We start from the raw sequence: 13503 nt of genomic DNA on the forward strand, positions 1-13503 counted from the left end.
ATTATCTTTATCTTTCTGAATTATCAATAGTTATTAATTTTTTGAATACTTAAACCATACTTCTGTTTTTTTTGCTGCTGCATCATCCAGAGAGATGATTAGGGAGTGGGTATTTTTTTTAGATTTTTTTTTATGTGTCCGTTAGCAGCATTTGTACATAATTCAGTATGTTCTAGAGCTTGTCAATGATGCCAACAGACTGGGGAGCTCCTTTTGTGTTAGTATATAGTTACACAAACAGATATTTTCAGATTTGATTAAAAATCATTAGCCCCAACAGCTAAATGTCTTTTTTTTTTCTGCTAATTTTTTTGGTAATCTGTAAATCCAGTTTGCTGAACATAAATCAACAGCAAAGATGCACATTTTGATTTCCTTTGAAGATGTTATGAGTTAAGAGTTCATGCACCCAACTGACTATTCTTTGTCTAGTTAAACCAATACAAGTGAGGGGTGGTGACCTCTGGCTGGCTGGGAGAGTTTCTCACATGGTCTTTGTTGCCAAGAAAGTGTGTGATAAACAAACCCAGCTGAGATAAACAAACCAGCTCTATTTTTGCATCTTGGCTGTGCATGTTTCATTGCATCCAAAATGACAAGTAAGCTCTGTTTGGGCTACCTTGGTTTTTCCTCTTTCTAGCTAAAGTTGTAACAATTCTCATTGTAGTATTTCTGCTTGTTTTCTTTTTGTTTCTTTTAGTCACTCAAGGGAGATCTTGACACGTGTTTGACCTTTACTGAGGTGGAGAAGAAATCCTTTGATTCTCAAAAAAAAAGTCTTGCAGCAGAAAATCAGCACCTAAGAGAATCTCTAGAGAAAGAAGAAAAAGCTTTGGCCTCACTTCAGGAAGAATTAAGGAAGCTAAGACAACAAATTAGAAACTTAGAAGATAAAGGTAGTAGCACTGAATCTATTGTAATAGAAAATCAGAAACTAAGGGAGCATTTGGAAGAGGAAAAGCAAAGGAACAGCAATTTTCTCAGGCAAAAGGAAACACTCTTTGCAGAGGCACAGATGCTAAGGCGAGAACTGGACAAGGAACGTCATGTTACAGAAGCTCTGAAGAAAGAACTGGAACAGTTAAGTTCTCGTCAAACACCTGAGAGTGCTGATGATGATGATGATGAGACTTTAAGAGAAAATCAAGAAATAGAAACTCTGAGAGGAAGACTGGCAGAACTGGAAAAGAAGCTGAACTTTGAGCAACAACGCTCTGACTTATGGGAGAAGCTGTATGTTGAAGCAAAAGACCAATCTGAAAAACAAGAAATTTATGAAAGTGGACAGAAGAAAGGTGCTAAAGGGCAAAGCAAGAGTAGAAAGAAATCAAAGGAGACATTTTTTGGTTCAGTGAAAGAAACTTTTGATGCTATGAAAAATTCCACAAAAGAGTTTGTAAGACACCATAAAGAAAAGATTAAGCAGGCTAAAGAAGCAGTGAAAGAAAACTTGAAAAAATTCTCTGATTCTGTAAAGTCTACATTCAGACACTTCAAAGATACCACAAAAAACATCTTTGATGAAAAAGAGAAGTCATCAAGTGACAAAAGATATGAGGCAAACAAGAAAGCTCGAACTTTTTACCGAGACCATAACTCCTACGAGAATCTGAAGCACATGCATTACAGGGGACCTCACATGCCCAAAGAATCCAGAAGTGGAAGGAAACATCATTTTACAACATATGAAAAAGATTCAGATTCCCAGAAATGTCTCAATGATCATTTGTGTAATAGAAAACATCAGTTTACCCTAAAGGGCTGCTCTGGTATTTTTGAATGTGCTCATCAAGAATTCCTTAGTCTCTTTAACAGAGTTTCGGATCCCATCAGGGTGGATGAATTTAACCGGCTAATGAGAAAGTATTTGCAGCAAGTTGTGCATAACTTTCATCACTGGAGAGAGCTAGAAAATTTCATCAATAAGTTTTTTCATAATGGATTGTTTATACATGACCAGATGCTGTTCACTGATTTTGTTAATGATGTCAAGGATTACCTGGAAGATATGAAGGAATACCAAAGTAATAATGAGAAGGTTTTTGAGGATTTGGACAAATACGTCTACAGATACTACTTCCATTATGATAATTCACCCCAGTATGGACCCAGGTTTGTTTCCATGTTTCCTGTACTTGATAACACAAAGAAGTGTTCTTTGTAAAGACAACCAATGTCCTTGTTGTAATGGATGGTCTTTGAGCAGGTATGTGTGTGTATGTGTATGTATGCATATACACACACATATGCTAGAAGACTTTCTGAAGGACTTAGTGGAAATATTAGATTATGGTATATGAAGTGGATCTGTAGAACCTTTATATAAATTTTGTGTGTGTGCATAGCAAAATCTGATGTTTCTGCTGGGTTCTTTAGAAACCTGGAGCTGCCAGTAGGATTTTTTTAGACCAAACAGCTCTGATTGCCCATCTGATGGAATGAGGAACTGTCTTGGAGCATTAACTGGGGCTTCCTTGTTGTCCTTTGCTGAATGAGGTTTTTGAGTGTATTTAAGGTGTGTCTGAGTCATGTTCTGGCAGATACATTTCACTCCTCTCCTGCAGAGGAGTGTAATGCTGGGTTAGTCTGTATGTCCAGAGCGGAGCTCATCACACAGCAGGCTTTAGTTCAGATCCTGCCCCTGACTAAGCTTTGTTCAGACTTGCTCACAATGGCCCTTTGTGTCAATTGTTTCCTACATTCCTTTCCTGGATCTAAAGGTGTTCTCAGGGCTTTACAAATTTACACTTGTATTATTTATCATTTCATGTACTTTACTGCAGCTCAAGTCTGAACTATTAACTACTTTGGGGTTACTAAGTATTATGTAATGTAGCACTTGCTCCTACTGAAAGGTGAACCATGAAGGTAATAGTCCTATTGTCAGCTACCCAGTTAATGTGGTTTTGGCAAACACATAAGTTTATGATTTTATTTATAGTCCATCTTCCTAATTTAATATCAAATGAACTTCATTTTTAAGTTAAATACCTAATTTCAGTATTGAGAATTTCAGTAATGAGAATTTCAGTTTGCAGAAAATCAATTCCAAATTCTTTTACTGATACTGTTATACAGAAGCTTGTGATACCAGCTGCATTTTTATTTTTAGAAAGCATTTCTTTTGTATATACCATCTTATTGATGATTTAAACAAAGAAATGCCTCCCCCATTTTTCTTACAAGGAGCTAAAAGGACTACTTACTACTAATTTTGTTTTCAATGAACCTCAGCATGTTAAAAGCTGTACTTGAAAATGTACTTGTGTTATAAAATGCTTTTAGTAGTAATAAGCTTTTGTTTACTCCTTGCAGTCGACCTAAAAGACCTTTTACACAAACTGAAAATTCCAGACATGAAAAACAAGCTCAGAAGTACCAACACCGTAATAAAAGAGAAGGTAAATGGCATAAACATGGTCGCACTAATGGAAGACACATGGCAAATCTTGAAATAGAATTGGGGCAACTACCCTTCGATCCAAAATACTGAGTAATTTATTGTAAAAATTAAGATTAAAATTCACATGCTCTCTGGAAACTAATTGTTTTTCAAAAAAGCAGCAAAATGCAAATTTTTTTTCTGAATAATTTGATTTTTACACATTTTTGTTAACAGGCAGAAGTCAGGCTTTCTGATTTGCATATTCTGTACCGTTGCTTTAACTGTTCTTTGGAAGTAAAGATTGTTTGGGTGCCAGCAGTATTGTTGCAGAAACTAGGCATGCCATGACCTGTGTATGAAAAAAATGCTTAATTGCATTCCATTAGTGTAGTTAAAGCTTGAGCCATGCATAATGTACCAACTACTAACTCCAATGTTTGATATACTAACTTCATCTCATCCTTCAAAACATAGATCAACATTGTGGTAATGTATTTGTTAGTGTTCTGTAACCTTATATTTGCTTCCTGTCTTTGGGGGGGTTCAAGAGCCTGTTGAATTGTGAAGAATTTGCTGTGCTGCATTCTAATCAGCGTGCTGATTTAAACACTTGAAATGTCTTGCATATCTGCATATTGTAGAAGAAAAATAAAAGAGACATTGTGGGTATAAGTCTTTTATTATAAAAGAAACTCAGCATAGCTGTACAGTTCTATAAAAACAGTCCAGCCTTGTCTGTATTTTATTGCTTAAGTATTCATATGGTAATTTTGGTTTTCCCAATGATTTCTAGTGTTGTAAGGTAGGTCAGGAACCCCACTGCTACTGAAGCTGCCTTCAGGAGGAGGTGGATGTGTTTGCAGGCAGCCACTGGCTGCCTCATGGGACTCCCCCAGTTTCAGACTCAGTGCTTTCTCCTTTCCTCAGTACGAGGTGTAAGCACAGCTACTGCTATGCAAAACTGATCTCATTGGGTCTGAGCTCTAGCCTGATCTTCAGGGATAATTCATTTCAGTTTTCCTCCTGTAGATGGAGATGTGGCTTCCAACTCGTCCTTGAGGTACATGAGTGTGAAAGATAGTGGCTGTTTTCTCATAGCCCCTTAAAGCTAGAAATGATGATATTTCCTGCAAATGAACATACATTAATTTACACAGTAAGAAAACACAGCTGTGAGCATAAGAATAGTGTTTCAAAGTCTCCTAACAACCATCAGTTCAACTGTCCCTGGGAAGCTTTATCCTTTATTTTAGGAAAGCCTGCTAGAAAAAGAAGCACTTATCCTGTTTGATCCTGTCTGGAGCAGATATTCACCAGCCACCATTGTTTGAGTTCATGGACTTCATTAAAGATTTGAGGGGTTAAAAGGTACTGTGACTGCAGGTGTTTTTAGTTTTCATTGTTGCTTACTTAAAAGTGCAGTTTCTGGGAATAGATGGCGGATTTGTTTTAACATTACTTTGTGGCCTGTAGAATTTGCACAGAGGAGAGAGCATACATGAACATTAAATATAGAGCAGTGGAATTATATCAATAATCTTATTATGGGCTATAGGGGTCAATTTTAATATAAGCTATATTTTGAAAGTTGTGAACAACAATTTTCAAATATTTTAACTATAACTCTTCTCTAATTTATTTTGTAACTTATCCTCAGAAGCACTTTGTTTCATCTTGATGTTACCATACCTGTTCTAGCACATTGAAGAGGATCAAGTGACTGGGTAATAATGTGTCATTGTAAAACTCCTTGTTCAGCCAGCCAAGTGGGTTAGAGTAAAACACATCTGCTTCATCAATGTAGCTCACATTGCCAGTTAGGTCTGGGGGACACTGAAGGAATCTCATTTTTAGAGGACAGTGAACATGACTAGGGAGAAAAACAAAAACACATTTCATGATAAACTGACCAGAATCAGAGGTTTGAAATGACTCAGCACTTCAAATGACACCTCAGTCAAAACAAATATCAGTTAATTTTTTTTCTTCAGAGTAGTGTATTTTTCCCTTCAATAGTTCATATGAAAGCAAAGTAGAGCAAGCAGATTCAGCTCCAACTGCTGGGACTGTGCTGTTAGCAGTTAACAGAAAACACATTTATCTTAATAAAAATACCATTTGCACAACATCAGTTTCTTAAAAAGGTACTTTTCCATATCAGCTTCACTATTATATCTGCTTTAGCATTTTGTTTACTTGCCAGGATCTACTGAAAACCTTTTGCAGTGACGTAAGTCAGAGTTGTAATGACACTTCTTTACTGCCTAGCAGCAGAAGTAAAATTAATACATTTTGATTGTAACAATTAGTGTTTAATTTTGCTAAAAATGTTATCATAATGAAGAAGTGTGACATACTTAGTGAAGTCCTTGGACTTACTGCATATCCTCATACAAAGCTATTCCACAAAAAATGAGTAAAGCTTCGATGCTGAATTTTATTCTGTGTTATAACCATTTGGCATATTTCCCCTATTCACTCCATATTAACAGTATGAAAAATCAAAACTCTTCCTGTATACATTTATGTATCTCAATTTATTAAGCCTTGGAAAAAAGAAATCTTGATTTCTGATTAAGAGTTTGGGTTTTAATGTAGGGCACTGTTGACACTTAATACCTGTAAAATGGGGTAGAGTGGCATGGCATCAGGATGAAGACAAAAGCTTGTGACTGCTGGGAGTGATTGCAGAGCTGCTGGATGTGACTCATAACATCCAGAGTGCCTCGCTGGTGAACCAAGCCTGTGTACAGGGCTGGGACTAAATTGGATAACAGCAGGAAACTTGCTGCAGTTTTCTTCCATGCTTTCAGGTATCTCAAAGAATATCCTATAGAAACATTTGAGTAAGTTTGGGAGATAAACAATTCACACATTTTTTTAAAGTAGCCTAATACAGTGGCAATACAATTTCAAAACCAGTGCTTTGTCTCTTTAAATTTAATTTCTTGTAGTGAAAATCAGTCCATTCAGTAGTTTGGATGAATGATATATGGCAACTTAACTGATGTGTTCTGATTCATACAAGTCCACATAGAGCCAGAATAAATGGTAAACTACATGTGCATGGCTGTGGCATTCTTTTTCTCCAAACTGCTGAAAACTACAGCATTATTTTATTGTTTTTAAATTTTGAGCTTCTGGCCTTGGAAAAGCATACTCCAATTTTTTCCCATCTCAAATCACTGCCCCTTTTCCCCATTTTGCTTGAAGGAGCTAATAATGGGAAAAGGCACACAATTGTCATGTTTTTGCAGGAATACTTTTATCCATGCTAAGAATTCTTTATCTGTGCTACAGTCACTTGCTCTCCCTCATCTTTTTTCTTTCTCTTTTTAACTAGCTGTAAGAAAAGGCTAGGTTAATTCTAAGAATCCTTTATCAAATACCTACGTTGACCATTAACAGTCTCCCCTGGGATAAAAATTATATCCAGGTAAGATTGCAAGACATTTGAAACCAATGCTTACCACAAAAAATCATGCAGAATGGCAGTACTGGATAGATGAACCTGAATTCCTTATGGTTCAGTGTGCTGTAATAAAACATACAGTAGTACAGCAAGAAAATTAAATGCTTCAGTTCTGTTGACAAAATGTGTTTTAGAGCACAGGGAAGAAGAGCACGTGCATGTATTAAGAAGCTTTTGGTATTGAAGCAGTTAAGAGTAAAAATCCAAATTGTCACTTTTGAAGAACATAATGAGTACATTGAAATTAAGACTATTTGGTCAGTTTAAACCAAGCACTGTTAAAAATTCCTGCCTATTACAATTGAGTGGTCTGATTCTTTGATAACTAGATGTAAATTAACCAGTACTTCACCAATCTGTTTTCTGTAATAAGACACAATAAATAGTGTGGATGAAAAGCTAAGATTCAAGTGCCCATTTGTATCTAGCAAATTAACAGTCACCCCTGCTAATACAAAAATAAACAAGTTCCCATGACAACTTTTTGGGCTTTTTTAGGGATTACTGCAACTCTCATGTCTTGGGAATCAAAGGGGTTCTTACAAAACTAAGGGAGGTAAAAAAAGTCCTAAAGCAAATAAAGCTACTTCCAGTTTTAAGCTGGAAAGAAGAAATTGCAATTCTGGTCTTGCTACTGTTTTGCTGTAGTCTATTACTACAATAATATAAAAGTATTCATTGTTTAGTATTTATTTACTTGCTGTATTTTTTCATGTCTGAAACTGTCTCTTCTCTTTACAGTTAATTCTGATGCTTTAGAAAAAACTTACCTTTTCTTATACTTCTGAGCTTACAGTGAGAAATACAGCCTTATGGCTGTGTATAAACTTGGGAATGGAGTAAGTTTTAGAGGACTTGGAATCTCTCACCTTACTGGGGATGTATTAAAGAACCAAATGAAATGGTGTTTTCATTAACAAGCATCTAATGAACTCAGTTTTCTAACTAGTTCTGTTTTTATTTAAACACCTGTTGGGTGATTGAGTGTTGGCTTTGGGATTTTTTTTAAATTTAATTTCATGATGAATTACTTTATTCTTTAAAGGACTAAATAAATTCTAAAGATACATATTGGTGACAATACAAGAAGCAGTATTACACAAAATTCTAGAACCAGTTTTATAACTGATGGCATTTCTTGGAGTGTTTGAACAGTTTCTGTAAGTTTTCTATCACTTAACCTGAACACTACGCTGCTTTGTTCTGGAGAGGACAGGAGCTTTGCCAAGAACACAAGCAGTGAGAGGCAGCAGTTGCCCTCAGCAGAGATTACCTGTACACCAGCAGTGTCCAGAGCAGTGCCAGCAGAAGGATGCGGAACCTCCTTGGTGCCAGCGCGCAGCCGTGAACAAAGAACGGCAGGTGGGGACCCAGCACAACTGGCAGCCCCTGAGTCAAGTACCAGTGCCAGGGGTGAGAGCCATAAAATGTTCCCAAATTCTGCAGCACGTTGAATTTCAAGAAGTTCAGCTGAACCAGTACCCACTGGGAGATGGGGGGAGTTAAACACAAATCCAAAGTCAAACACAACAGCTACACAGTCATCACTGGGCCTATATAATACATTTTTACTCCTATTCCAGGTTGTTTTGTTTTAGTAAGCAGGGATTTCCTATACTGAGCAATTAATCACAGAAGTGTGTAAGTTTGTAGTTTGTTGGTAACTATTGAGGACTAAGCATACTGATTTTATGTAGCAGTCCATCACTTGAAATACCTAAGAATCAGTGTTCAAGGGTTTGTGGCTTAGGATATATTTAAAGATCATAGGCCAGACACTGTCACAGAAACAAGAGAGGTCAGAGAAATCAGAAATATCCACCAATGCTAAAATACTAAACCCCAACCTTCTTCTTGTAAGTCAAGTTTAAAACAGCTTACCTCACCAAAAAACACACGGTCAATTATTAAAGAGGTTCCTACTGTGACCAATCTGCAAAAATGGAAAGTTTGTTGCACTGACATTGCCTGAATTGCTTTTGTATCTTCTCCAGCTCTGTCAAAACTCTGATTCCTAGTATTTTTGAGGTTATCCATACTCATGGCCATTTTACAGTGGCCACTTGCCATCACCTGCTATCCTTGGCACAATCCCAGATTAAAATGGAATGCTGCTCATGTCTCACCATCATGAAATCTCTCCAGGTGCTTTTTGCAGCATATGTAACAGTTTGAAGGAAATGTGCCCCTTCCTTAAACTTTTGCAAAAAGACTCTATTTGTTCTATTTTTTATTTACATGATATCAGGTTTTTTGGCTTGTCTGCCTTTGCAGTGGTAAAACCAATCTTAAGATGTAGCTGTGCACAGTCCCAGTTTAAACTGAGAAAGAACTTACCCAACTGGAATGCAGTGGTGTAGGATAAGGTCTGCTTTCCTCTGTTCTTGCAAAAAATGGCTGAAGACCAAAGGCATCCACGGGATAACAGCAGTGGGACGAATAATAATTGCAAGTGCAACCAAAGCTAAATACTTACAACTAGAAGGAAGAAAAATAAAAAACCCAGCAGCTTATCAAAAGATCTGGTCAATTCTTTTGCAGACAGTGACATTTCAACAACTGTCCTGTCTCTGGCCAAAAGTTTTTCATACTACGGGTAACTTTGACTCTCTGAGTGCAGATACTCTCTCTTGCTTAGAAGGCTGCTGCTCTAGAATTGCTGTGTTACAGTGGAGTTGCTAACTAGAGGTACTTTAAAATAGTGAGTGATAAAGAAAATTGTGACCACAAATTCGCCTATATCTGATCCCAAAAAGCTTTTGTTATATTTTCCCAAGTTACTCTATATTCCATGGCTTTAAAGTTTAAAATAAAAGCTTCCCATAAAGTCACACTTTGCAAAGGAAAGAGGGGAACAGATAATTTTACATCTAGCTATAACATAATCTTAAAAAAATACTTAGAGGAAATACTAGAATGTTCCTTCCATAAGACAGAACTCTTGCTACATGAATGAAGGGGCTTTGGTCTCCTTAGATATTAAGAAAAAAGTTAGCATTTTAAACAATATCAGTAGATTGGTGTCATCCCAAACCAAAAATCATCAGTACCGTTAGGAGAAAGTTTCTCACCTGTTCCCCATCTTGGAGCCTTTTATTGGATAGTAGGAAAGAGCAAAAATAGTGAGAATAGTCTCCATGGTGTTTGTTAGAGTTCTGGTACAGGAATACCATGTAAACCAGGAACAGAGTTGGCAGAAGAACTGAAAATAATTATGAACACATTAAAACAAGTTCACCTAAATGAAGGTGGTAATTCTTCAAGGTGTGACATATTATTTTGCACTTACTTATTTTACAATGTAAAATGAGTGTTTATTAACATGCATAATTTTTTAAAGGTTATGACTCACCACGAACTTTGCTGTTTCTGAATTTTCAAGGTGTTGCACTAATGAGTAAAGCTTCACATCAGCAAAAGCAGCCAGCACTGCCTGTGCAAGCCTAGGGACCCAGATCTGTGTAAGCAGAGAGAAAACTGTACTTGCAACAAACCAAGTTAAATTCCAAGTTTTAAGAGAGGACTGAATTAGAGAATGACTGTTCAAGTATGAAAATAGTGAATTGGTGAGTATTCTCTATAGCTTTTTATGATTTTAAAAATGAAATAGTAAGGGCCTTGGGTAAGGATAGTATTTTTACCAAAACAGAGAATGTCTGAAGTTCAACTGAAAGTGTTCAGAGATGGAAAGTAGAATTATCTGCTTTACATCTTCAATAGAAATCAAAAGGGGATGTTGTTAGTTCTATACATTGCTAAACACTTTGGAAAACTGAACTACTGTGCAATTATGATGTAGTGGCAAACACAATCAGTTTGAAATCCAAGAGATGGACAGAGACCTCTGCACTTGCAGGCATCAGTGTTGTGATTGGAAATCTATTGAGTTCTGCCCCCATGGGAAGTCAGTGAGATCTCTGTGTTCACACATCTCTAATTGCCAGACTCAAGGCTTTGCATTTTACTTAGACAATGATAAAAATATGCTGTGTTTAAATACAATACTTTAAAATTGAATTTTAGTAGCAGATGCACAGTTTTTGATTATACTCACCAGCAGCTGAACATTATCCTTAGCCAGCAGCTGTAATGCTTTGTACATGCTGGCAAAGATCAGTGGGTATGAGTAGCCCCTTAAGTTACTTGTCCATTCCCAAGTCAGGTAACCATAATTATGAATATTAAGGAGAGATCATAACCAACTGAAAGGAAAAGCTTTACCCGAGCCATTCGGATCGAGACCTTCTGTCCCTTGAGCCAGAGCGGTGGGGTGTATGTTGCTGGTCAAGCCAACACCTTATTCCCGGCAAAGCCGTGCCCGAGCGCCCACCCGCCCAGGGCACCGCGGGGAGCGATGAGAGGGCGCGGGGGCCGCGGCAGGGGAAGGATATTTGAAGACCATGCGATGGGCCACCTCCAGCGACTGCCAGTACTCGTCCGGGACGAAGCTGGTCTGGACGAGGAAGCAATTGAGGGTCCGCAGCGCCAGGGCGAGCGCCAGCAGCGACGCGGGCGCGGCCGCACCTGCGGGGGCGAGGCTGGTCCGTCACGGGCCCCTCGGGAGCCGCCCCCCAGCCCTGCCCCTGCCCCTCCCCGCCCGGCCTCGCTTACCGGCGCCTCGCTGCGCTGCGGCCCCCCCGGCCGAGCCGTACAGCACCGACCGCTGCTTGCGGAGCCGCACCGCCTCCGGCATCCGCGCCCGCAGCTCCCCCGCCGCCTTCCCGCGGGGGCATGCGCGACCGCGGGAGGCGGGACAGCGCCGGTACTTCCGTCCGGTGCCGGCAGCCAGCGGGAAGCCGGCGCTCTGCCGTGTCCCGCGTTCAGGTGAGGGCGCCGGGGCTGCGGACCGACGCCGACCCGGGGCCGCGCCGCAGTGCGCGCCCTCCCGCCCCACGCGTGTCCGTGAGCGCGGCAGCAGCGCCTGCCGGCATGAGGGGGCGGCTGCCGCTGCAGCATGTGGCCGTGGCCGTGGCGCTCGGCGTGGCCAGCGGGCTCTACATCTACGGGCCGCTCTTCCAGCCGCCCGCGGCCCCACACGGCCCCGCCGCGTCGCCGCCGGACGCCGCGCCCGACAAGAGGCCCTGAGGGAGGCGTGCGGCGCCGTTCCCGGGCACCGCTTCGCAGCCCGGCCCTCGCACGCCCCGTCCGTCAGGGGCAATGGAGCCGCTGGGAGCCGGCGCGACCGTCACCTGCCGGGGCCGTCACCTGCCGGGGCCGTCACCTGCCGGGGCCGTCACCTGCCGGGGCCGTCGCGCCCGAGCCTCCTCCGCAGCCCGGCCCCGCGCTGGAGCCGCCCGCCTGCTGCAGCTGCGTGCCTGCGTCTTTCGTACCAGACCCTGGGACGTCAGTGAATCATGGATGACATGCTGAATGTCTGAAGGGCAGTTTCTCCTCTAAATTTAAATGACATCAGGAAACTTGAAAAAGAAAGCTGCTGCTGTGTCGTTATGCTTCATGAGTTTTGTTGGATTGCCTCTGATCTGATCCTCCAAGTGATAAATACCATTTTTCTCTGCTTCTCATGGTGTCAGTTCTTAATACGTCAGCTCAGTTGGGAAAGCAGTTGTGCACATGGCTGAGAAGGGAACTGCACCCAACATTGGTAGCTTATAATCAGACCGGGCCATATGTACATAAACACACGTACCACATGTGCTTATACACAGATGTCAGTCCTGACAGAGTGAGGCTACAGTAGATATTGAATACATAAATCTGCCTGGAAAATGGGTTGTCCTTAAGAAGAGCCTCAGTGTGTCGCTCAGAAAGGAAGCATGGCCCTTGGAGGTGTGGATTAGTCTGACAGAATAGAATCTGAGACTTGGGGAAACAAAATCAGTAGATACTTCAATACTTCAATAAGTCTAAAAAGAAACCAAACCAAGGAGATCTTGGGACAAACTTATGCCAGGTTTTGGTTTTAACACAATCTTGTTTGGACAGAATGAGGAAAGAAATGTTTGTGTGTCTATATTTTAAGCCAGGAACCATGTTGTAGGTGGAGGTACTGGTATAGAAGCTGAGATGGGAGGATAGCAGTAGAAGATGGGCTGGGAGATGCAGTTGAGTGCAGCAATTGCAGTTTGGACATGACATTACACGGCAGTGGCTTTAAACTGAAAGAGGGCAGGTTTATATTAGATACTGGGAAGAATTTTTTTTACAGTGGGAATGGTGAGTCACTGGCACAGGTTGCCCAGAGAAGCTGTGGCTGCCCATCCCTGGAAGTGTCCAAGTCCAGGCTGGATGGGGTTTTGAGCGGCCTGGTCTAATGCAAGGTTGTCCCTGCAGGGGGCTAGAACCAGATGGTCTTTAAGGCCCCTTCCAACCCAAACCATTCCCTGATTCTATAAGGAAATGCTACATATTGCCACAAAAGTTCAGTGCCATCACTGAATTACTGCAGTGACTCTGGCAGCTTCCTTTACAGTACCACTAAGTATTGAAAAGGTTATTTTGAAGAGGTGTAGCTCAGGTCTAGAAGGCACTTCCTTTGTAAATATAATGACTGGAATTGTCCATAAAGATGGCAGTTGAATTTGAAAAGCCTCAAGAAACAGGGTGTCTGAAGGGATGCAGGTGGAAGGGTTATTGATGCAACTGAGCTTAAGATTTGCTGAATTCTTGAGACTGCCGGGTTTAAAGC

At 40.6% G+C, this 13503-nt stretch overlaps 2 protein-coding genes across 5 annotated transcripts in view; one reads left to right on the forward strand and one right to left on the reverse strand.

Moving 5' to 3' along the window:
- CCPG1 (cell cycle progression 1) overlaps positions 1-4057 on the forward strand; it is a 21153-nt gene extending 17096 nt beyond the window's left edge. For all 4 annotated transcript variants that reach the window (XM_063169643.1, XM_063169644.1, XM_063169645.1 and 1 more), the window contains 2 exons: positions 701-2112; positions 3316-4057. In XM_063169643.1, coding sequence (XP_063025713.1) covers positions 701-2112; positions 3316-3493 — 1590 coding nt within the window. In that variant the 3' untranslated portion in view covers positions 3494-4057. The remainder of the gene's footprint in view (positions 1-700; positions 2113-3315) is intronic.
- Positions 4046-11550, reverse strand: PIGB (phosphatidylinositol glycan anchor biosynthesis class B). The gene is made up of 12 exons (XM_063170141.1): positions 11469-11550; positions 11249-11381; positions 10912-11029; positions 10210-10314; positions 9929-10059; positions 9195-9335; positions 8739-8790; positions 8131-8342; positions 6856-6920; positions 6005-6215; positions 5075-5255; positions 4046-4512 (listed from the first exon to the last, which is right to left on the reverse strand). The coding sequence occupies exons 1-12, from the start codon at positions 11548-11550 to the stop codon at positions 4381-4383; spliced, it is 1563 nt and encodes a 520-aa protein (XP_063026211.1). The 3' UTR covers positions 4046-4380.
- Positions 11551-13503: the final 1953 nt, after the last annotated feature.

This window comes from Melospiza melodia, chromosome 15 (genome assembly GCF_035770615.1).
Source record: "Melospiza melodia melodia isolate bMelMel2 chromosome 15, bMelMel2.pri, whole genome shotgun sequence".
Classification (NCBI taxonomy): domain Eukaryota; kingdom Metazoa; phylum Chordata; class Aves; order Passeriformes; family Passerellidae; genus Melospiza; species Melospiza melodia.